This window comes from Musca domestica, unplaced genomic scaffold (assembly GCF_030504385.1).
Source record: "Musca domestica strain aabys unplaced genomic scaffold, Musca_domestica.polishedcontigs.V.1.1 76, whole genome shotgun sequence".
In the NCBI taxonomy this organism is placed as follows: Eukaryota; Metazoa; Arthropoda; class Insecta; order Diptera; family Muscidae; genus Musca; species Musca domestica.
Window position 1 is genome coordinate 1,588,239 of NW_026712396.1, and position 24,085 is coordinate 1,612,323.

Here is a 24,085-nt window from a genome sequence, read left to right on the forward strand (position 1 = left end):
ATCACCATTTTCAATGGAAAAATACGATTTAATCAAAATTGTAATCCGAGCTTTGAAAGGAACTTGAAAAATTTCATAAAATTCGGAAGAATACCGTTTAATTGCTGACCTTTATACAGAGGCTTTACGAAGATGTGGACCTGCATAGACACTTTTCTGTCACAGGCTGTAGTACCTAATAGGAACTTCAAATACCAAATTTCTAACAATTTCGATGAATATTTTACCTAAAATCTTCAAAAAACCAAATATATGGAGATATTGATATATAGGACATATACGAAGACGTGAACCTGCATAGATAATTTTCTGTCTTAGGCTGTAGTATCCATTACGAACTTTAAATACCAAATTTGAAAAAAATTCCGGTGAATAATGTAACAAAAATCATCAAAATACCGAATATCGTGAGGTACCGTTATATGGGGGCTATACGAAAACGTGGACCTGCACAGACCATTTTCTGTCTAAGGCTGTATTATCCATTTCGAACTTCAAATATTAAATTTGAAACAATTCCGGTGAATAATGTCGCTAAAATCATCAAAATACCGAATATTGGGAGTTAGCGTTATATGGGAGCTATACCAAAACGTGGACCTACATGGCCCACTTTCAGACATAACATACATTTGAGTAAAATTTTATCAATCTACTTCAATCTAGAGTGATTTCCACAGACGGATAGACGGTGTTTTCATACCCTCCATTCCATCACTCCATTTGGAACTCCTCGAATAAATCATTTTAGACCCAGCAACGTGTATTGATTCTACATAGATTTGTTGTTTGTCTTCAGACAGGTCAGGTTCGAAGATGGGCTATTTGGGTCAACGTTTTCCTATAGCCCCCATATAATTGTATTTCCCGGTAACGGAATAGTTTAACATTTAGTATTTATAATTCGTTCTACCCACAATGGCAGTCCACGTTTTGCGTTTTTATACCCTCGGCCATATGGCTAGAGAGGGTATATTTCATTTGCCTCATCGCCTCATTGCCTCATTGCCTCATCGAGATAACGGTTTTAGACCGTAGGTCTCTACAGGCCAAATCCGTTTCAGGACATTTGGAGTCGATTTAGTCTGGGGGGCACGATAAATCTCGAAGGAAGTATCCGATTAAATCCAAACTTGGTACCTCGTAATATTTTTGTCAGACTTAGATCGAGTACGGAGATGGGCAATGTCGCGCCACTCCTTCTGGTACCTCTCCCACAAAAGGTCAAAATTTCCATAGAAAATCATCTACCGCATAGGAAGAGAACGGATAATCTGATTTTGTTAAAAATTTGCAAATCCTATTTTTTGCATCAGTTCTAGGTCAGGTGCAAAAATGGACAATATCGGTCTACTCCAGCAAATACCTCCCCCATAAAGGGTCAAAATTTTGAATAATTATAACTCCTATAAAATGTGAAGTACGATTCCGATTTCCTTCTTCAAATTACAAACATCACAATATTTTTAGTCACCCAAGATCTGGTGTGAAAATGGGATATATCGGTTCACTTTTCCATCTGGTACCTCCCTCACAAAGGGTCAAAATTTTGAGTATATATGAAGCTCATAAAACGCGAAATTAACATCCTTTTTCTGTCAGACTTGGTACATCTTAATATTTCTATCAACACAAGATCTGTAACAATGAAGCTCATAAAAGGCAAAATTAACATCCGATTCCGATCAGAATTGGTACGTCTCAATATTTCTACTAACACATGACCTCCCCCACATAGGTTTCAATATTTTGAAAAACAAAACGCTCAAAGAAAGCGAAATAAGCATCCAACTTCCTTCGAATTTCACACCTACAAACATTTTCGCTAACACAAGATCTGTTGTGAGGTGATATATAACTGTGAACCTCTTCTGATACCTCACCCACAAATTATTATACCCTACACCACATAGTGGTAAGGGTATTATGTCTTTGTGCATTTGTTTGTAACATGGAGAAGGAGGCGAGATAGACCCATATAGATAATCGGTTAAAAAATTAGATATAGCTCCCATATATATATCTTCGTCCGATTTGCCTTTTATTGTGCACCAAACGTGTAATATCAGTCCGAATAGTATGGAATTTTGCACATACAACCAAATTAGGCCTGAAAATAAGTATGCCAAATTTGATCGAAATCGGTTTAGATATAGCTATAGCTCCCATATATATTGTTCATCCGATTTGTTATTTATGTCCTCCGCAGCCGTAATATGCCCTCTGTAACAATAATATTTTGGGAAATATATCAAATGCAGTCCAGAAATACATTTTCTAAATTTTATCGAGATCGATTCAGATTTGGATACAGCTCCCATATATAACTTCGTCCGATTTACTTTGGATGGTGCACCAAACGTCTAGTAGTTGTCCAAATTGGATGGAACTTGGCACATACGACCAAATTGAGCCTAGAAGCTAGTATGTCAAATTTGGTAAAGATCGGTTCAGATATAGCTATAGCTCCCATATATATTGTGTATCCGATTTGTTGTATTTGTTACCCACAGTCGTAATATGCACCCCGTAACAACGATATTCATATCAAATACAGCTCAGAAATATCTTTGCCAAATTTTATCGAGATCGGTTCCGATTTGGATATAGCTCCTATATATATCTTTATCAGATTTCGAATTAATTTTGCACCAAATGGGCAATACAAGTCCGAATTTAAAAGATACAAATGCTTCGGCATATTTAGTCCTTAGAACTTTTAATTATAATCATAGCGTGTATGATTGAATTCTCCCATAAAAAAACTTTTAATTGTTATGCGGAGCTCTACTAAATTAGCAAAGTGGTGTAGGGTATCATAAAATCGGCCCTGCCCGATTTTAAGACTTTCTTTACTGGTTTTTCTATTTTATTTCAATCTGTTTTCAACGCCCATTTAATACTCACCTTTTTTTTTGCGTTACCTTAAATACCCCTGGATTTAAAAAAATACAGAATCAAATGAATTAAAAAATAATATACGTCGATTTTTTTCAAATAAAACCACTTGAAATTTCTCTACAACATTTTGTTTTTCTAATTTATTTTATTATAATTATTATTATTTATTATTTTTATTATTATCATTAATATTTTTCACTAACATTTTTTGTTTTCGTTCAACTTAAACCTAAAACAACAACACACCTTGCAAATGCAAAAAAAAAACTTAACGTCATTCCTCCTCGACACCATAATTGACCATGTTCATTGCCACAGCGTAATCCCAATCGCGAACATAGGGAAACCGATGGATGACAGCCCAGCGATTCGCGTCCATTTCGTAGTGGGCAATAAAGTCACCACACGTGGAATACAATTGATTGTCGACGGTGAAGATCTCGTAGAACTCTCGCTCCTCACCAAAGTCTATGACTTCCCAGCGATTGGCCCGCATGTCATAGCGTTCCATGCACATGCCCAAACCCTCACAGCAATAGATATTGTCGCCCAGCACTGCACTGGAACAATATCCCTTCACATCATTCATGGGCGCCAGAAATTGCCAAGAGTTCTCCCGGGGATCATAGCGTTCCAGGCAGTTATAGCTACGTATCTCCTCCTCACCGCCCATGACATACATACACTCCCCATGGACCACGGCGCCCATGGAGCTGCGATGCACCAGCATGGGTTTGCAGAAATCCGATTTATTTGTGGCCAAATTGAGATATTCCACCGAGTTGGTAATGCCATTCGAAGAATTCCCCCCAATGGCATAGAGGCAATCGTTGACAATGAGCGAACGATGATGGGAGCGTTTCACCTGCAATGGGGCCAAATCATGCCACTGATCACGATATATATTATAGTAATAACAGTTATTTGTACTACGTCCAATACTGCCACCCTGAATGTAGAGTATATTTTTATAGGCTGCCAGGCTAATGGCAAACGCGGGCCTTGGAGGTGGTTTCAGGGTCAACATTGTACCCGTCTTCAAATCATAACGACATGTTTCCGGGTTTCGACCCATTTTATCCACCAAAAATATACGCCATTCAGAGCTACCCTCATAGTGTTGGACTTCGCTTAGCCATTGTGAGCAATCGTTTTGCTTTTGCAGGGTAGTCAGTGACCTTGTGACCTCCGCGGACACACACATCGGATGGATGAAACGCAGGAGTTGCGAGAGATATGACAACCGTTGTTCGGGCATGTACTCGGCCCAGCGTACAATTCCCTGGAGTATTGTATCGTCGGAATGCATGAAGAGCTCATTGTTGCTGAGAATCGGCACTAACTGAAAAAAGAAAAAAATGTTTTGCTATATAACGGATTTTTGAGAATAAATTATAGAAAAAAATATTTTCTTTCATATTCTTTATCAGGTGTGATCTTCTTCTAAAAACAATATATTTTTATTAAATATTAAAAAAATATATGTATTTTTGTTATTTATTGAGCTTTGTATTTTCAAAGAAATTTTCTATGATTTATTGGGCGTGGATTTTTTAAAAATATTTTTTTTGATTATTAGGCGTGGATTTTTAAAAAATATATTTTTATGATTTATTAGGCGTCGATTAAAAAAATTAATTATTTATTAGACTTGGATTTTTTAAAAAATAATTTTCAATATTTTTTTGGCGTGGTATTTTATAAAAAATAATTTTTATTATTTTTCAGCCTTGGTTTTTTTTTTGATTAAAAAAATTGTATTATTTATTAGGCATGAAATTTTATAAAAAATATTTTTTATTATTTATTTGGAGTAGATTTTTAATGATTATTAGGCTTAGATTTTTATAAGAGTGGATTTTTTATATTTATTAGGATTGGATTTTTATAAATATTATTTTTTGAAATATTTTTTATGTGGAAAAAAATATTTTTTATTATTTACTGGGCGTGGATTTCTATAATTTTTTATTATTTATTGGGTGTGGATTTTTATATATTTTTTTATTTTTAGTCGTAGATTTTTATAAAAAATATTTTTGTATGGATTTAAAATTTGGATTTGGATTTTAAAAAAATGTTTTATTTACTGGGCGTGGATTTTTATAATTTTTCTATTTTAAGTCGTAGATTTTTATAAAAAATATTTTTGGATGGAGGTTTAAAAAAAATATTTGGATTTTATCAAAAAAAAAAAAAAAAATGTTTCATTTACTGGGCGTGGATTGTTATTAAAAACATTTTTCTTATTATTTTGTTTATTAATCAAGCGTAAATTTAAATAAATAATTTTTATTTTTTGTCGTCGATTTTTAAACATATTATTTTTAGATGGATTTTTACAAAAAATATTTGTTTTTTTTTTTTTTTTTTTAAATATTCTTTATTATTTATTAGGCGTGGATTTCCAATATATATATATATATATATATATTATTTATAAGGCACTGATTTGAAATATAATTTTTTTTATTATTTATTAGGCGTGGATTTTTTTAAATTCTTTAATAAAAATATAAATAGATAGATTTTTATAAAATATTTTTTTTTTTTAATAATGTTTATTATTAATAATTAGACTTGATTTTTTATATATGTTATTATTTATTAGGTGTAGGTTTTTAAAATTTGTTTTTTATTGTTTGTTAAAATATTATTTTTTTCTGTGCGTCGATTTAAAAAAATAATGTTTAATTTTTTTAGCCACTTTGTATAAAAAAATTTAAACGAGGATTTTATTATTATTTCATTGGCGTTGAATTTTTTAAAAACCGATTTTATTATTTTTTTAAAAAAATATTTTTTTATCACTTCTTAGGCGTGGATTTTCTAAAAAATGTTTTCTATTTTTTTTATAAAAATGTTTTTTTTTATTATTTCTTACGCGTGAACTTTCTAAAAAATATTTTTTAGAACAGTGTTGGCTTGTTTGTTCAGGATACCATAATATTTTGTTGTTGCAAAATGTTCAGGCTTAATCCCTTTATTGTTGTTTTTCTGTTATTTATTATTATTATTTTTTTATTATTTATTATTCATAGATTTTTATTAAAAATGATTATTATGATATGGAATTTTTAAAAAAAATATATTTTTCATTATTTTTTTGTTTATTAATTATTTTAGGCGTGTATAATTCAAAAATTATTTTTATTATTATAAAACATATTTTTTTATTTTGTAAGCTTAGATTTTTTAAAAATAATTTTAACTATTTTTTAGGTTTCGGTTTTTTAAATATTTTTTTATTTTTTTTAGGCGTCAATTTTTATAAAAAAATATTTATTTTTAGCCCTGTTTTTTGAATATAGTTTATTATAAAAAAATAATGTTTATTATTTTTTTAAGCGTGGATTTTTAAAACAAGAGTGTTTATTATTTTTTTATTTTTTGTCGTGTATTTTTTAAAAATATTTTTTACTTTTATATAGGACTCGATTATTATAAAAATGTTTTTTTTTAATTTTATAAGCCTGGATTTAAAAAATGGATGTTTATTATTTTTTAAGCTTAGATTTTTAAAAATTATTCTTTATTATTTTTTAACCGTCAATTATTAAAATTTTTTTTTAATAAGTGTGGGTTGAAAAATGGAATGTTGATTAATTTTAGACGTGGATTTCTAAAAATAAAATATTATTATTTTTTAAGGGTCGATTAATTAATATATACAAAATTATTTTTAAGCGTTGATTACTATAAAAAATAATTTATTACTATTTAATAGGCTTGGATTTTCAAAAAATAATGTTTACGCGTGGATTTTAAGAAAATAATTTTTATTATTTTTAAGCGTCGATTATTAAAAAAACATTATTTTTAAGCGTTTATTTAATAGGCGTGGTTTTTTTTTTTAAAAGAATGTTTAGTATTTTTTAGATGTGGATTTTTAAAAAATAATTTTTATTATTTTTTAGGTGTGGATTTTTAAAAAGTAATTTTTATTATTTTTTAGGCTTCTATTATTAAAAAAAATATTTTTTATTATTTTAATAATAAAAAAACTTTTTTTTATTATTTTTAGGCGTCGTTTACTATAAAAAATATTATTTTATTATTTTTAGGCGTCGTTTACTATAAAAAATAATTTGTGTTATTTTAAAGGAGTGGATTTTTTTAAAAAAAATAATGTTTATTATTTTTAACAAATAATTTTTAGGCGTTGATTTTCTTAAAAAATAATTTTTATTATTCTTAGACGTCGATTTTTATAAAAAAAATATTTTTTTTATTATTTATTTTTATGAGCATTTTTATTATTTTATTTTATTTAAAAACAAAAATGTTTTTTTAGTGTTTTTAAATTTAAGAAAACATAATTTTTTATGCGTTGATTTTTTAAAAAATGTTTTTTTTTATGGGCATTTTTATTAATAATTAGCTGTAAATCCAAACAAATAATTTTTATTTTTAGGCGCAGATTTTTTAATTTTTTTTAATTATTTAAAATTAAATTAAAAAAATAATAATTTTTATTTGTATTAAAAAATTTATCAGATATGGATTTTTTATTTTTTTATTATTTATATTTTAGAGATATTTTTTTATTATTTATAAGGCATAGATTTTAATTTTTTATTATTTATCAGGCGTGGATTTTTTAAGAATATTTTTTTATTATTTGTCAGGTATGGATTTTTAAATATTTTTTATTATTTATTGGGTGTGGATTTGTTTAAAAAATATTTTTGTATTATTTATTTTTAGAACATTTTCATTATTAATCAAGAGTAAATTAAAAAAAAATTAATTTCTTAGGCATGGATTTTTTAAAAAAAAAAAATTTTATTATTATTTATTAGGCGTGGGTTTTTATTTTCATTATTTTTTTTATTTTTAACTTTTGTTATAATTTTTTGGCGTAGATTTTTTAATTTTTTAATGTTTTTTTTTATTTCTCCAATTTTATTCTGTCGTGAATTTTTCCAATATCCATCCATTTTGAAAATATCCAACTTATTAACTCACCTCCTCGTAGGACATTTCATAGAACTCCTCACACTGCACCACATCCTGGAAATGTGTTATAATATAATCCTTGGCCATTTCCAGCAGTATTTGATTGTTTTGTTTCTCGGCAAAGTGTTTGAAACCCAAACAATTCTCCGGATCCAGTAGTTCGCCCATATGTTCACCGCACATATCCGACAAGTGGTCTAGCTGTAGAAACGAGGCGGTCTGCATCAGTTGCTGGACATAATCGTCACTGATGTCGACAAGACCTGTGTAAATGAATTCCACCACCAATTGCAGGCATTGCGTATCGATTTCGGGCAAATATATTTCAGGTTGATCACTTTCCGGGAAATGGCCGCTGAACATGGCCATAAAGTAGGGACTGGCGGCAGCGAGTATGTTACGATGAGCTGATATCCGGGTGCCATCACAGCCCAGGAGTACAACATCGGTGAACTAGACATAGAGAAGATAAGTGTTTTTGTTTACAAAATTCTGCTGTTTGGGGCAATTTGTGACAGAGGAGAGTATTATATACAGTTGTCTCCCCTTGAGGAATATTTACATACACACACAGAGACATACCTGTTCTCTTTTCCTAAACTCATTCAATTGCTGCAGCAGATGACCACTTGTCCCCCTTATAAAGGAGCGTGGCTTCATCGATTCCTGTTTGGTTAGATCCACACTGTTGTTGGTCTTCTTCGTTAGCGCCTCCGAGTTATCCATTTTTTCCATTTTCCAGCAAACATTTGTTGTTGTTACTGGTCTCCTTAGATCCTTCCTTGCTGTCACTTGTATCAGCTGCGTGTGTTATAATTGAATTATTTTTTGTTTCGTCTTTTTCTCAGTATAACAGTTAGGCAAATGTTTGGTATACGTTGACATTTGCGGGACATGCGCATCGCTAATTTACCGTTATCTTGTCGTCAGCTATTTGTTATTGTCTGGAGGTCATGTAACGGTAATTTGGGGTGTGTGGGGAAAATAGAAAAATTCAAAATAATGAAGATTTTTTAAAAATATTTGTTGTTGAGTTTTTGGAAATACTTTTTAAGTCCTACACAAAAGTGGATTTTCTAGAACTTTTTTTTAATTCTTGGATTGTTTAAAAAATATTTTTTTTTCAAGTTTTATAGAAAAGACCTAGCTACTATTTACGTCGATTTTTAAGAGATGTTTTTCCAAGTCCTACGCTATCGTGATTTTTAAAAATAAATAATTTGAAGTCCTTTTTTTAATTCTTGGATTGTTTAAAAAATATTTTTTTCAAGTTTTATAGAAAAGACCTAGCTTGTATTTACGTCGATTTTTAAGAGATGTTTTTCCAAGTCCTACACTATCGTGATTTTTAAAAATAAATAATTTGAAAAATAATAATTTGAATGTGAATATTTTAAATATTTTTTAAGATGGATTTTTATTTTTATATTTTTAAAGCCAAGTTGGTTTATTAAAAGTATTCTTTAATCTTTAAAAAAATAATAATCACTATTTTTTTAATATTTAGATTTTGAAGATTTTTTACAAATATTGCTTTTAAGCCTCATAAAAACTTGAACGCTTTATACCTCAAAACGGATTTTTTAAATTTTTTTCAAGCTAGAAATATATGAGTAGAAAAATCCTGAGTGTTTTTTTTAAGATTTTCTTTAAAGCCTTTCCAACGACTTGGTTTTATCATTTTTTTAAAGCAAACATTTTACATCAAAAAAGTCTTCAAAAGTTTTATATTTTGTTATCGAGGAGGATATCGAGGAGGATATTAGTAAATCATTTGCACAATTTTTATAACCTAAGTCATATAGCTAGAGAGGGTATATATCATTTGACAACGGCTTTAGACCCTAGGTCTCTTTGGACTAAATCCATTTCAGGACATTTGGAGTCGATCTAGCGATGTCCGTCCGTCTGACTTGCTTGTGCGCACGATAACTCTTGAAGGGAGTATCCGAATTGATTCAAACTTGGTACATCGAATATTATTATTGTCAAACTTAGATGGAGTTCGGGGAGGGGCAAAATCGGTCCACTCCTTCTGCTACTCCCCACAAAAAATCGAAATCAAAGAAAATAATTTACTGCACAGAGGAAGAAAGGACTATCCGATTTTGGTTGAACTTTGCAAATCCTAATATTTAAATCAGTTGTAGGTCAGGTGCGAAAACAGACAATATCGGTATCCCCACAAAGGGTCAAAATTTTGAATAATCACAACTCTCATAAAATGTGATGTAAGTATCCGATTGTCTTCGAATTTCTCACATCCCAATTACTTTATTGATTCAAGGTCTGGTGTTAAGATGGAATATATCGGTCCACTCCTTCTGGTACCTCCCCAACAAAAGGTCGAAATTTTCAAAAAATATATTTTTTCTGCACAGAAAGAGAAACGATTATCCAATTTTGCTCCAATTTTGCAAATCCGAAAATTTGCGTCAGTTCTAGATCAGGTGCGAAAATGGACAATATCGATTTCCACCATCCCCCCAATGGTCAAAATGTTGAATAATTACAACTCTTATAAAATGTGATGTAAATGTCCGATTGTCTTTAAATTACATACATCACAAGATTTTTATTAACCCAAGGTCTGGTGAGAAGATGGAATATATCGGTTCACTCCTTCGGGAACCTCACCCACAAATGGTCAAAATTTTGAATATTCATGAAGCTCATAAAACACGAAATTAACTTCCAATTCCATTCAGACTTGGTACATCTCAATATTTCCACCAATACAAGATCTGTTAAAAATATGGTAAAGATCTTCCTTCTGGCACCAAATTTTGAATAACCAAAAGGTTTATAAAATCCGAAATAAGCATCAGATTCTCTTCATACTTCACACGTCCCATTATTTCTACCAACACAAGATCTGCTTGTGTTGCCGGTCCACTCCTCCCCCACAAAGGGTCAACATTTTCCATGAAGCTCATTAAACGCGAAATAAAGTCCGATTGCTTTCAGTCTTTTCATTAACACAAGATCTGTAATAATTGTGGTAGAGATCGGACCATTCCTTCTGGTACCTCCCCGACAAAGGGTCAAAACTTTGAACAACTAAAACGACAATAAAATACGAAATAAGCATCCGGTTCTCTTCATATTGCACATATCACAATACTATCTGTTATGGAGATGGTAGAGATTGGACCATTTCTTCTGGTACCTCCCCCACATAGGAATCAAGATTTTGAAAAACCAAAGGTGATGGCAGGCGTAATAAGCATCCAAATCTCCTCAAATTTCACACATATAAAGATTTTTGCTACCTCAAGATCTCTTGTGAAAATGATATACATATACGAACCCCTTCAATATATTTATCTGTCATAACTTGCGAAACAAGTCAGCGATTCTGTACAACTTGCTATGTTTAAATATTTCTCTTAACCAGAAATCTGATATGAATATGGAATTTCTCAGAAGTCATGATGTCCGTCTGTGGAAATCACTCTAGCTTCCCAACGAAATGAATTAGGTTGATACAATTTTACTCAAATGTATATTGTAGGACTTTTGGTATTGAAAATAGGCCATGTAGGTCCACTTTTTGGTATAGCCCCAATACTTGTAAATCCATTTTTTCGGAATTTTGGCGATTTAAGCGACATTATTCATCGGAAATCTTTCTTTGGTATTTGAGGTATGGGTACTACAGACCATGACAGGCAATTGTCTGTATTATGATTTCAGCGACATTATTCACCGGAATGGTTTTAAATTTGGTATTTAAAGTTCGTAACAGATGCTACAGCCTATGACAGAAAATTTTCTGTGCAGGTCAACGTCTTCGTGTAGCCCCCATATAACGGTACCCCCCGATATTCGGTATTTTGATGATTTTAGAGACATTATTTACCGTAACTATTTCAAATTTGGTATTTGAAGCTCGTAATGGGTACTACAGCCTGTGACAGCAAATTGTCTGTACAGGTCCACGTCCATATAACAGTACCCCCGGATATTCGGTATTTTGAAGATTTAAACGACATCATTAAGCGGAAATGTTTCAAATTTGGAATTTGATGTTATTAATGGGTACTACAGCCTGACACAGAAAATTGTCTGTGCAGGTCCACGTTTTGGTAAAGCCCCCATAGTTCAAGTTTCGCATTTGAATATTGTAATGGCTTATGACAAAAATTCCCTATGCAGGTCCACGTTGTCGTATAGATAATAATATAACGGCTATATTCCGTATTTTTAAGATTTTAACAGAACTTTTTAACGGATTTTTTTCCGAAAATTTCAAAAATTGTGGAGAGTATTCAAAGATTCGTCCTTTTTTACTGGTTTTTGTTTTTTTATATTTTCCTTCTAAAAAGCCTTCTCCCTTAAATTTAAACAACATTCGTATTTTTTTAATTTTTTGTGATTTTTATTGATTTGTGATTAAACAACTAACATTTTTCGAAAAATAAAAGAGGACAAGGTAAATACAAATAAAATATATATGTTTTTCGTTTTCTTTTTTGCTTTCTTGTTTAACCATAATTGTTATAATAATAATAATATTAATCATATATATATAATTATAATTCCAGTATAACTTTTTACAGAAAAATATTAATGTGTTTTTTTGGGTTGTGAAAAAAATGTGGTAAGAGAGCGAGAGAAATATTTATATATAAAAAATGGATAGGGAAAAAGTAAAAAAAAAATATAAAGAAATTTGTGTAGAAAAATAAATTCATAAAAAAGTTATGTTTTTTTCATTACAAAAATAATAGTAAAGAAGTTTTGTTATTTTAATTTTTGGAGTGGGATAGATATGTAATAACTATATGTGTTTATATGTATTGTGTTAGTTAAGTTAATTATTTATTTATTTTTTTATTTTATTAAAAAATATATAAGAAAAAAATTAAAACACACATAACAATATATAGAAAAAAATTAGAGAGAATAGGTTTTCTTTTTTGAAATTTACAATTTTTAAAGCCAAAAATTCAATACACCGTTTTATAAATATTTTTGTTGTTATTTCAACATTTGATTTAGGAAAAACTTATTAATTGCTACATAATTATATTTTACAAGAAAAAATTTTATGGTATGCTTTTAGGCGTTTCATTTTTTTCTACCAATATCCAAAATCCTGTCAAACTTAATCATTTTGTAATAATTAAAAAAAAAATCCGTTGCTTAATGTTTTCCATTGTTATTATTATTATTATAAAAAACACATTGTTATATTTATATAAACTTAATAATTAACATATATGTATATATATATAAAATAATAAAAATTAAATAATGATATGATACAATTTTTTGTTTAGTTGTTTTGTTTTTTTTTTTTTTTTGGGAATATTTTATAATTTATAATCGTTTTTTTTAATATTTTATAAATATTGTAAATATGTCGGGGTTTTTGTTTCAATTTGTTTGTATAATTCGTTTTAACAATTGATAATCTTTTTTCTTTATAATCTTTTGATAATCTTTGCTTTGAATCGTTTTTTAAACTTTATTAACATTTATCGATAACATTCCATAGAGATTTTTATTTCAGTTATAATGTGATTTTGATTTTGATATATCAAGCAATAAAATATATTTCCAAAGAACCATAAAAATTACTTTTAAATTTTCGCTTTTTGTTCATTAAAAAAATCTCTTTTTGTTATAAGCCTTGTAATTTCGGTTTTTCTTTCTGGATTTGGTTTTCGTTTCGTTTGTAGGTTAACATTGTGCCACAAAGTATAAAAATAATTATTTAAAAGAAAATTAATATTTTTTTTTTTTGAATTTTTTTTCTTGGAAAACATGAAAATTCTGCGATTGAAAAAATTTAGAAATTTGGTTTGAGGAAGTTTGAATTTTTTTCATAAAAAAGTGAGAAATTAAGATGTCGGTTTTGCCGACAGATGTATACCCCCAGCCTTGAGTTATGATTATTCAAACTGTTGACCCTTTATGGGTGAAGTTCCTAATCAGTTTGGCCAATTCGTATCTGACCTAAGACTGATATAAATATTACCACGTGCCAGATTTGAACTATATCGACTACTTCCTGGACTTTATGTGAGATATTTTTGGAAAATGCGGATTTAGATTTGCGGAGGTACCAGAATGCGTGGACCGATACATTCTATATTCACACCAGAACTTTGGTTAATAAAAAAATATTGTGATGTGTGATGCCTATTTCGTTTTCTTTGACCGTTTTGTTTTTCAAGCTTTGACCCTTCGTGGGGGAGCTGCTACCAGAAGGAATGGTCCGATCTCTATCATATTTTTAAAATATCATTCGTTAATAGAAATATTGAGATTTACCAAGTCTGAATGGAAACGGATGTTAATTTCGCGTTTCAAGAGCTTCATGGATATTCAAAATGTTGACCCTTTGTGGGGAAGTTACCAGAAGATGTGGGCCGATATATTCCATCTTAACACCAAATCTGGGGTAAATAAAAATATTAGGATGTGTGAAATTTGAAGACAATCGGACTCTTACTTCACATTTTAGACGAGTTATAATTATTCAAAATTTTAACCCTTTGTGAGGGAGGTACTTGATGGAGTGAACCGATATTGTTCATTTTCGCACCTAACCTAGTATTGACGCAAATATTAGTATTTGCAAAGTTGAAGCAAAATCTGATCATAATTTCTCTTTCTGTGCAAAAAATATGTTTTTGCAAATTTCGGCCTTTTGTGGGGGAGGTACAAGAAGGAGTTGGCCGATATATTCCATTTTAACGCCAGACCTTGGTTATGAAAATATTGGGATGTGTTAAATTTGAAGACAATCGGACTCTTACTCCACATTTTATACGAGTCATAATTATTGAAATTTTTGACCCTTTGTGGGGGAGGTGAACCGAAATTGTCCATTTTCGCAACTGCAAAAAAATATTTTCTTTGAAAAATTTGTGGGGGAGATACCAGAAAGAGTGGGCTGATATTACCCATCTCCGAACTCGATCTAAGTTTGATTATAATATAACTATGTACCAAGTTTGGACTAAATCGGATACTCCCTTCAAGAGTTATCGTGCGCACCAGCCAGCCAGACAGACAAACGGACGGACGGACATCGCTATATCGACTCCAAATATTCTAAAACGGATTTGGTCTATAGAGACCTAGGGTCTAAAACCGTTATTTCCATGAGGCACGTTTTGGCCTTATCAAATGATATAAACCCTCTCTAGCCATATGACTGAAGCTATAAAAATAACCTGTAGAATTTTTTAAAACTCTTTTTTTTTCTGTTGTAGAAAACTTTAGAAGGCTTTTTCAGGGTAGCATACATTTTCAATAAATTTAAATTATAATTTAATTGTTTTAATTTAACTTTTTAATTGTGACGGGGAGGGGTTTCTTTAAATCTGTTTTTTTTTTTCTCCTGTAGAAGACTTTAGAAGGGTTTGCAGTTTAGCAACATTTTTAATAAATTTAAATTATAATATAATTTAATTAATTTTTTTATTGTATCGGAGAGGGTTTTCTGTAAAGCTTTTGTAACAAATATTGAAATTTATAATTCGAATTTGGTGACTTATTTCTTTGGGAAAACGTTCTCCATTTTTTTTGAAAATATTGAGTTTTTGTTTGCTTAAAAAAGTCTAGTTAACAAGGCGGCATACATTTTTAATAAATTTAAATTTTAATTGAATTAATTTTTAATTGTATCGGGGAGGGGTTTCTGTAAATCTTTTATAACAAATGGTGAAATTTATAATTCGAATTTGATGACCTATGTTTTTTTAGAAATATTCTCCAACTTTTTTTTGGAAAATTTTGATTTTTTGGTAGCTTAAAAAGATTTCAGGTCCAAAGATTTTTAAAGAAGGCAAGGGGCTCATATTTACTCACTTGAATCCGCTCGATTTGAATTTTACAGAAACATAATATTATTTTGGGTTTGTTTTTGAACTCGATTTTGACAAAAAATATTCCTTTTTAATAATTTTCTTTGTAGCACAATGTTAATCTACATAGAGAAATATAAATATATATGTATAGAGAGGGAGAGAGCAAGCGCATAAAAAGCTGAGCTAAGATTTGTATAATTATTTTTTTTTTTTAAATTTTTTGTTTCAAAATTGACAGAGATTTTCTTGTTATTGATTTTTCGTTTCATATACATGTACATATATATATCAAAAAGAATGTAATTAACACCAATTACAAAATACTTTTTTTCTATTAGCTCAAAAAACACTTTTAGAAAATGTTTAAAAATTTCTTTGTTTCCATATCTAGATTTTGGATTTTCGAAAAAAAAATCTTTGTTTTTGTCATAACAATTTTTCAATTTTCAATTTTTTGGAATAAATATATGTGGAGAAAATGTAAAGGCATTTAACATACATACAAACAATACATCATACATCGTTTCAAATACATTATTAATTAACTTGGTTAACAAATACGTATTAGTATGTGTGTGTGTGTAGATAGATTGTAGTGTATTGTGTGAAGTGTGGTTTCCTTTAAGCATAAGCCTTAATTACTAACAATAACAACAATTTGTTGGTTTTTCATTCTTCTTCTTCCTCGTAAGTTTTCCTTTAATGTACTTCTTTGCTTTTGCTGTTTTCCTTGTTGTTGTTCGATTTCTTTCAGACACAACTAAATTTGATACCATCATCACTGGAATAACAATTCTGGCAATGCAATTTGTGATTACGCACCCGGACATCGGTGCCGTTCAGGCCATCGCCAAGTTGGACATGACAGACACAGCATTTGAAACAATTGATGTGATAGAATAGCAAAAGCGATTCAATGATCATGGCAGCTCCACGTCCTATGGCAGGGGAAAGAAATAAATGAAAAAAAAAAAACGGAAAATAAAATTAAAATGAAAAAAAAATATATAAAAATTAAGAATTAAACGAAAAATAACAAAAAAAAAAAAAAATAAATAAATAAATAAAAAATAAAATTGGAAAAAAATTACAAAAAATATATTTTTAAATATCTGCAGTTGGTTGATGAGTTTTTAGGTTCTGTTTCCTTGTGGCAATACGAAAGTGCATGCGAAAGAAAGTTTTTTTTTTCGGCTTCATTTGCACCCTTCAGAAACAAGGCCTTTTAATGTTTAATTTCAAAAAATACAATTTTTATAAAAAATTATTGTTTCTTTTCTCTTTTTTTTTGTTGTCAACTAATTTGAAGCTCACATTGAAACCGTATTCTATTTTGTTATATTTTTTTCTTTTGGAGGGGGTTATTGTTTTTTTGTTTTGTTTCTTGATAATTGTTTTATGGTGGGTTTTTATATTCTTAATTGGCAGTCACATCAGACTTATTATATAATCATTAATTGATATTTTAATCATTATTTTCGTTGTATATTAAAATTTTATGGAAAATTTTCTTTTTTGTCGTTTTATAATAATAAAAAAATTAACTAAACTAAACCCAGACAATATATTTTAATTCACGATGAGTGTGACGACATTTTTCATCAGTGCAACCCAAATCTGAGATCAAATAATAATAAAAGTAAAATAATAATAATAATAAATAATAAGAATGATAATAATAAAAATAATAATAATAATAATAATAATAATAATAATAATAATAATAATAATAATAATAATAATAATAATAATAATAATAATAATAATAATAATAATAATAATTAATTAAAAAATAATAATAAATAAATAAAAAGAAAATATTGAAAATTATTCATCCGTTCAGACATGTAAAATATTCAGAGATTGAAAAAGATTTAAGATTATTTACAAATTTCTAATTTAAAATATATATTTTGTTTAATTTACTACAGATAAAATGTTATGAGTGAATGCACTGAGAATACAAATGGGGTGAGTCTACCTCAAGGTGAGATAACAACTTAGAAGAAAATATAAACCGATTTTAGGAACTGGAATTACTAGCAGTGGGGTTCTGTAACGCATTTTTTGAGTTATCGACAAATATCGGTAACATTGAAAATCAAAATTATGAATAAAAAGTCTTAATTAAAGTTGACAGCACTGCTGCTGCTATCGGTAGGGTTTAACGACAACTTAACTTGGTGAAAAATGTCGTTAATTACCGAAATTATCAGCATTTTATTTGATCGATTTTTGTCGGTAACTCGAAAAATGAATTAGAGATTTGCACTACAATGCTATGCTCTAATTTCATCAAAGACCATTAGAGCTTGAATTAATGACTAGCCAATCCGTGAATTATTTTCAACATGTAAACAAGCAGCTAAGTTCGGCTGGGCATAACTTTTACGAACTTCAAATACCAAAATTGTAACAATTCAGGTGAATAATTCCGCTGAAATCATCAAAATACCGGAAATAGGGAAGTACCATTATATGGCGGCTATACGAAGACGTGGACCTCCATTACGAACCTCAAATACCAACTTCGAAACAATTCCTGTGGATAATGTCGCTAAAATCATTAAAATACCGAATATAGGGAGATACCGTTATATGAGAGCTATACGAAGGCGTGGATCAGCACAAACAATTTTCTGTCATAGGCTGTAGTATCCGTTACGAACTTCAAATACCAAATTTAAAACAATTCCGGTGAATAATGTCGCTAAAATCATTAAAATACCGAATATAGGGAGGTACCGTTATATGAGGGCTATACGAAGACGTGGACTTGCACAGACAATTTTCTATCATATGGTGTAGTATCCACTACGAACTTCAAATACCAAATTTGAAACAATTCCGGTGAGTAATGTCGCTTAAAACCCCAAAATAGAGAGTTGCCATTATTTGGGGTTTAAACCAAAACGTGGACCTACATGGCGCATTTTCAATACCAAAAGTCCTGGAGACATAATATACATTTAAGTAGAATTTATTTATTGTTCGGAAGTTAGAATGATTTCCACAGACGGTCGGACATCGCTAAATCTACATAGATAGAATTTTAAGCTAATCAAGAATATTTATGCTTTGTGGGGTCTAAAATGTATATTTGGAGGTGTTACAAACGGAATGACAAACTTAATATACCCTCCATACTACGGTGGAGGGTATAAAAACATAAAGGTCTCCTATCTTTAGAATACCTTAAATGTCATCCGTCTTTAGAAGACTTTAAAGGTTTTTCTGCGGAAGACCTCCTTAAAGGGTTTGGAGGTCTCAAAGGTCCTATGGCAGTTTTAAAGAGTCTTCTATGTAATAGAGATCTTAAAGGTCTTATATGTATCGAAGACTACAAAGTTCTTCTATATATCTATGGAAGGTCTCTTTAAAAGTTATGAGGTTATAAAGGTCCTATGGCCGTTCTCAAGAGTCTTTTATGTAATAGAGACCATAAAGGTCTATGTACGGAAGACTACAAAGTTCTTCTATTTATCTATAGAAGACCTCCAAGATTGGCTATCTATATAACATGTCAAAGGTCTTGTGTTTATTCAAGACTTTAAAGAAAACCTTGGAGAACCAAAGAGAACTTTAAATGCCTAATATTTAAACATGAACTTAAATTTATTGGAATTCTGGAAGATCCCAGAGGACTTCTATCTATAGAAGAGTTCAGAGATTTTCTTTCTATAAAATAACTTAAATATCTTCTATCTATAGAAGACTACAAAGTTCTTTTATATATCTCTAGAAGACTTCCAAGATTGGCTATCTATATAACACATCAAAGGTCTTGTATTTATTCAAGACATTAAAGAAAACCTTGGAGAACCAAAGAGAACTTTAAATGCCTAATGTTTAAACAGGAACTTAAATTTATTGGAATTCTGGAACATCCCAAAGGACTTCTATCTATAGAAGAGTTTGGAGAGTTTCTTTCTACAGAATAATTCAAATGCCTTTTATCTAAACCTCAAGGGTTTTAAATTTAAAAAATGCTTCGGAAGTCTTATATCTATGGAAGACTTCAAATTCCGTCATGTTATAAAATATTTCAAAGGTCTTCTGGCACAAGAATATCATAAAGACCCTTTACCCAATGAAAAACGAAAAGGTCTGCGATTTACAGGAATTTTCCAAATCCTTCTATCAACAAACAACCTTAGAGATATTCTATCTTAAAAAGAACTTCTAACTTTAAAAGACTTTAAGGATCATTTATTTAGGGAAGAATCCCAATGAAATTCTGTAAATAAACAACCCAAAAATCGTCGATCTATGGAATCTCTCACAAGTTTTCTTTTCATGGAAGACTTTATAGGCCGCTCATCTATAAAAGACGTCAAGACGACCTTAAAGACCTTGTAGCTTTAAAATATATTTTTTACTTGTCATTTATTTGAGTAAGACCTCAAGTTTCATATATCTATAGAAGACTCCAAAAATAATCTTTATATAGAAGACCTCTAAAAATTTCTGTCTATGGAAGTTCTGGAAGTCATTTTATAAATATATAAAATCTTTCAAATGTCTCCTTTATACAGACGGTCTTATTGGTCTTCTATTTTAAGAAGGTCCCAAGGATTTTCGAACCTCAAGCTTCATCTGCCTAAAGAGGACCTCAATGATATTCTGTGTATAGATGAGTTCCAAGGTCTTTTGACTATAGAAGGCTTTAAAAACCTACCAATCTAAAAAATACCTCCAAGCTTTTCTACATAGATTATCTCAAAGACCTTCTATCGATGTGTGGGTATGAAAACTAGCTACAAATCTACCATTTTGATGCACATAATGACCTCAATCGAAATTATGAAACTCAAATTCTTTTTCGGAAATGATTCACAAACTGATGTTGCGCTTCGGGTTTTTTTTTCAAAGATTAACAAAATTTCGGCAAACACTCATAGAACAGTTCCAAGATCTTCTAACTATAGAAGGCCTTAAAACCTTCCAATCTATAAAGTACCTCCAAGCTTTTTTCCCCAAAGCCCTTCTATTGATGTGTGGGTATGAAAACTAGCTACAAATCTACCATTTTGACATAATGACCTAAATCGAAATTATGAAACTGAAATTCTTTTTCGGAAATGATTCACAAACTAATGTTGCGCTTCGGGTTGTTTTTTTTTTTCAAAGATTAACAAAATTTCGGCAAACACTCACAACCAACATAGGTGCAGTAGTAGGAGTAGTTACCTAATTCGTCGCCGCAATGGGAGCATTTCTTTTTGCCACTGACACTCAAAACCTTATCCTGATTCGTGGACGAGTTAGTCATTTGGTTTAACTGGCCATTGGATGAGGATGATGTCATTGTGGTATGGCGGTGTGTTGTTGTGGAAGTTGTTGTAACTAAATTATTGTTGTGGGGGGAGGAGGTGGCGGTGATGGTGGTGTTTGATGACTGCTGTTGAAGTTGATTTGCTTTGTTGTTGCCGTTGTTGTTGTATTGCTGATATTGAGAGGCAGCATGCAAGGGACTTTTGTCCAAATTATTGCTGTAAAGGAAAAGGAGGGGGGAAAATTTATTAAAATGATTTAAGTTATTATATTAGAATACTTACCGCTTACGTTCCCCAATGCCTTTGCTCTGGACCCTTTCGGTAAGGGTTTGAATTATGGAATCCGGCAAAGGTTTGCCATTGGAAGTGGTGCTAGGTGGAACTCCCCCATTGGTTAGCTTATGGGTTGGGGTGTTTGAGGAGGATTGCACACGTCTTTGTTGCTGTTGCTGTTCCACCAAACGCCTTTGTTCCGCCTCCTGGACTAGCCAATGATTATTGTTATGGCCATGATAGGCATCCGGCATGGATTTCCTTTTCTGTTGATAGGCTGACATCCAGGCTGGATCATTGGTCAAATTACTGTCATAGCTTTTACGTTGTTGTACTTGTACCCAACCATCGGTGTATTTGGGTTTGGGTGTGGCACTCAAGGCATGCAGGGTGTTGCGTGACATATTTCCTGGATACAAAGATTGGTTGACTTGTGTGGCCACCGTTTGGCCATTAACGGCACTATTTAGATTCTGTTCCGACTGATGATGATTGTGATAATTGGAATAGATGTGAGGTGCTGCGCCACCACCACGTGGAGCAGCTGTGGGGGCAATTTTCACCAACGAACCACCAAAATGTTGAGAATTCAGAGAATGTCTTTGGCGTGTTGAGTAGTCCACAGGCTCTACGGCCATGCCGGCGGCATTGTGAGCCAAACCATTGGTGTTGACATGCATTGCCCTCATGGGCTTTGAGGGTGGCACTGGTGGTGGTGGCTGCATCATGCGCTTGGAGAACTCATTTATATCCGACATCGATTTACGATAGTCGGTATCCATTTGGTAATATTGTTGTTGTAAATTTGGAATATTAGCATAGATTTGTTGCTGTGAAGCCGACGCCAACCCCGACGACATTTGACTTGACTGGGTCTGTGACTGATTGAAATGACTCGAATAGCCATTTAGTTGATAACCATTGCCGGTTGGCATCATATTCTGTTCGATATTAACATTTCCCCCGCCCGTTGGCACTGTCATTGCACCCAAACCATTGAGATCTTGCAAAGATCTGCGATTGGCCGACATCAACATTTTGGCACCATGTTGCAGCTCACGACGTGCCATATTCTCCCTCAACATTAGATTCTCTCTTTGCCGTTTTAGCTCTTCCTGTTCCAATTGCAGAAGTTCGCGTTCAACGCGCAATACCTCTTCCTGTTCGCGTATCTTTTCCTCAATGGAAAGCATTTTGGCATTGGCTGTTGCAGTTGCCTCTGTCAAAGATTGGGTAGCTGCGGCAGCCACGGTGGCCGATTCTGTCCAGGACTCAGCAGAATTTCCCTTGACAGTTTGTAGAAGAGGTGTGGGAGCCACCGTGAGTAGGCCATCGTTTTGATAAATCATATCATTGGTGGGGGGATCCAAAGTAATGGGAGTTTGTAGAGTGAGCGGTGAGGTGGTATCATCATGTGGCTCATTTTCCTCCGACGAATTGGTGTAGTGTTCACTGCTCTGGCGTGAATGGTTCTCGGAGACTCCGGAGTCGCGACTTTCACCTGGAGGGGAAAAGAGGGAAAGATTAGTAAAAGGTGATGGTAAAAGGAAACTTTTTGAGGGTTGCGAATCGTTTTTAAAATGGAATGAAAAAATAGATTTTTGAAAACTGAGAAAAGTAAGTTTTCCCAGTTTTTGGGGGATGGGACTTTTTTTCAATACCGGATAAAAACAGAAAAATATTGCACTTTCCACTTTTTGAGGGCTATGCATTTTTTTTAAATTTTTGGGTGTTTTCTTTTCCTCAGTAGCAACATTTCCTTACATTTTCACCCTTAACCTTATGGCTGACATCAAACTCAACTAAATGGATTAGACGGAGGACAAACAGCCAAAGAAAAATGTGAAAAACAAAAAAAAAAAAAAAAAAAAAACAAGAACATTTACCAATAGCTAGGTAATGGAGGCCAGACAGACATTCATTCGAAATGAAAAAAAGAAAATAAAATCAAATACATTCTCAATCTCAACATTGTTGTCTTACTAAGTAGGTTGGTGACCTGGCAAAGTAATTTGTACTTAATTGAAGATTTGTTCGAACAAATCTGTGAGAATTTGTTGTTATAATGAGAGAACTCTAGCAGAGACTTTTGTAGTTCTCAAAAGAAATGCTAATATAAAGTGTGGGAGAATTTCTCAACATTTTGGATTTTTAAGGGAAATTTAAAGGCATTAAAATTTTCAAAAAATATTTAAATGTCTGTTAAGGGGACTCCTTTCAAAATTTTTTTTATTTTTTTAGGAGTTTTTAAGGGTCAAATTATATTTTTTGAACACATTGTGGGGTATTTTTTGATGAAATATCGGAGGGTTCACGATATTGATATTTGAAGGGCATTTCAATATATTCTATCTAGAAAGGCAATGGACCCATAGCCTTCTAAAAAGAATCTTTACACTTGCTCTTAAATACTGAAGAAAGCCAGGAAGTATTGGGGCTTGCTTATCTAAAAGAGGGACCTATTTTTGAAAATTTATGTAGAGATAGTTAATATTCTGCATGAAGTTAATTTGTCAAATTTAGATGGGCTCAAACCTCAAAGGGTCGACCCTACAAAAATGTTGGCTAGGACATTTGGATTATTTAAAGGAGTCACTATGCATATATAAATTTAGTACAATTTTACTTTGGAGGAATGGATGGAGATGGAATTCTGAAATTTGCTGGCGGAGTGTAGGATTGGGATATGAAGGAAGATTTCGAAATTTGTACTCATGTGCACGAAAAGTACTAAATGGTAATACTGGAGGGTTCGCGATATTGGATTTGAAGGGCATTTCAACATTTTCTTCCTAGAAAGTCAATGGACCCATCGTCTTATAAAAAGAATCAATATGTATGAAGCATTTA

The 24,085-nt window shown here is 31.3% G+C and overlaps 2 protein-coding genes across 5 annotated transcripts in view; both read right to left on the minus strand.

Annotated features, from left to right (window-relative positions):
* Positions 1–3,073: 3,073 nt before the first annotated feature.
* LOC101887556 (kelch-like protein 28) lies at positions 3,074–8,777 on the minus strand. Its single transcript, XM_005178138.4, has 3 exons — positions 8,443–8,777; positions 7,870–8,313; positions 3,074–4,243 (listed from the first exon to the last, which is right to left on the minus strand). Exons 1-3 carry the CDS (start codon positions 8,593–8,595, stop codon positions 3,176–3,178), a joined length of 1,665 nt encoding a protein of 554 aa, XP_005178195.2. The 5' UTR covers positions 8,596–8,777; the 3' UTR covers positions 3,074–3,175.
* Positions 8,778–13,388: 4,611 nt separating this feature from the next.
* LOC101901348 (uncharacterized protein CG43427) overlaps positions 13,389–24,085 on the minus strand; it is a 320,227-nt gene continuing 309,530 nt past the window's right edge. Inside the window, exons 10-12 of one of the 4 annotated variants that reach the window (XM_011292032.3) lie at positions 21,245–22,736; positions 20,877–21,178; positions 13,389–16,624 (exon numbers count right to left, since the gene is read on the minus strand). In XM_011292032.3, the coding sequence (XP_011290334.2) occupies positions 16,437–16,624; positions 20,877–21,178; positions 21,245–22,736 (1,982 nt within the window). In that variant the 3' untranslated portion in view covers positions 13,389–16,436. Of the gene's footprint in view, positions 16,625–17,017; positions 17,304–20,843; positions 21,179–21,244; positions 22,737–24,085 lie in introns of those variants that run through there. The other 3 variants (XM_011292034.3, XM_011292033.3, XM_059130537.1) reach the window with 3 other exon arrangements.

Coding starts and splice junctions, on each gene's coding strand:
- LOC101887556 (XM_005178138.4), bottom strand. CDS start 8,595: ATGGAAAAAATGGATAACTCGGAGGCGCTAACGAAGAAGACCAACAAC. Junction 8,314..8,442: donor AGTTTAGGAAAAGAGAACAG/GTATGTCTCTGT, acceptor CTCTATGTCTAG/TTCACCGATGTTGTACTCCT. Junction 4,244..7,869: donor ATGAAATGTCCTACGAGGAG/GTGAGTTAATAA, acceptor TTCTTTTTTCAG/TTAGTGCCGATTCTCAGCAA.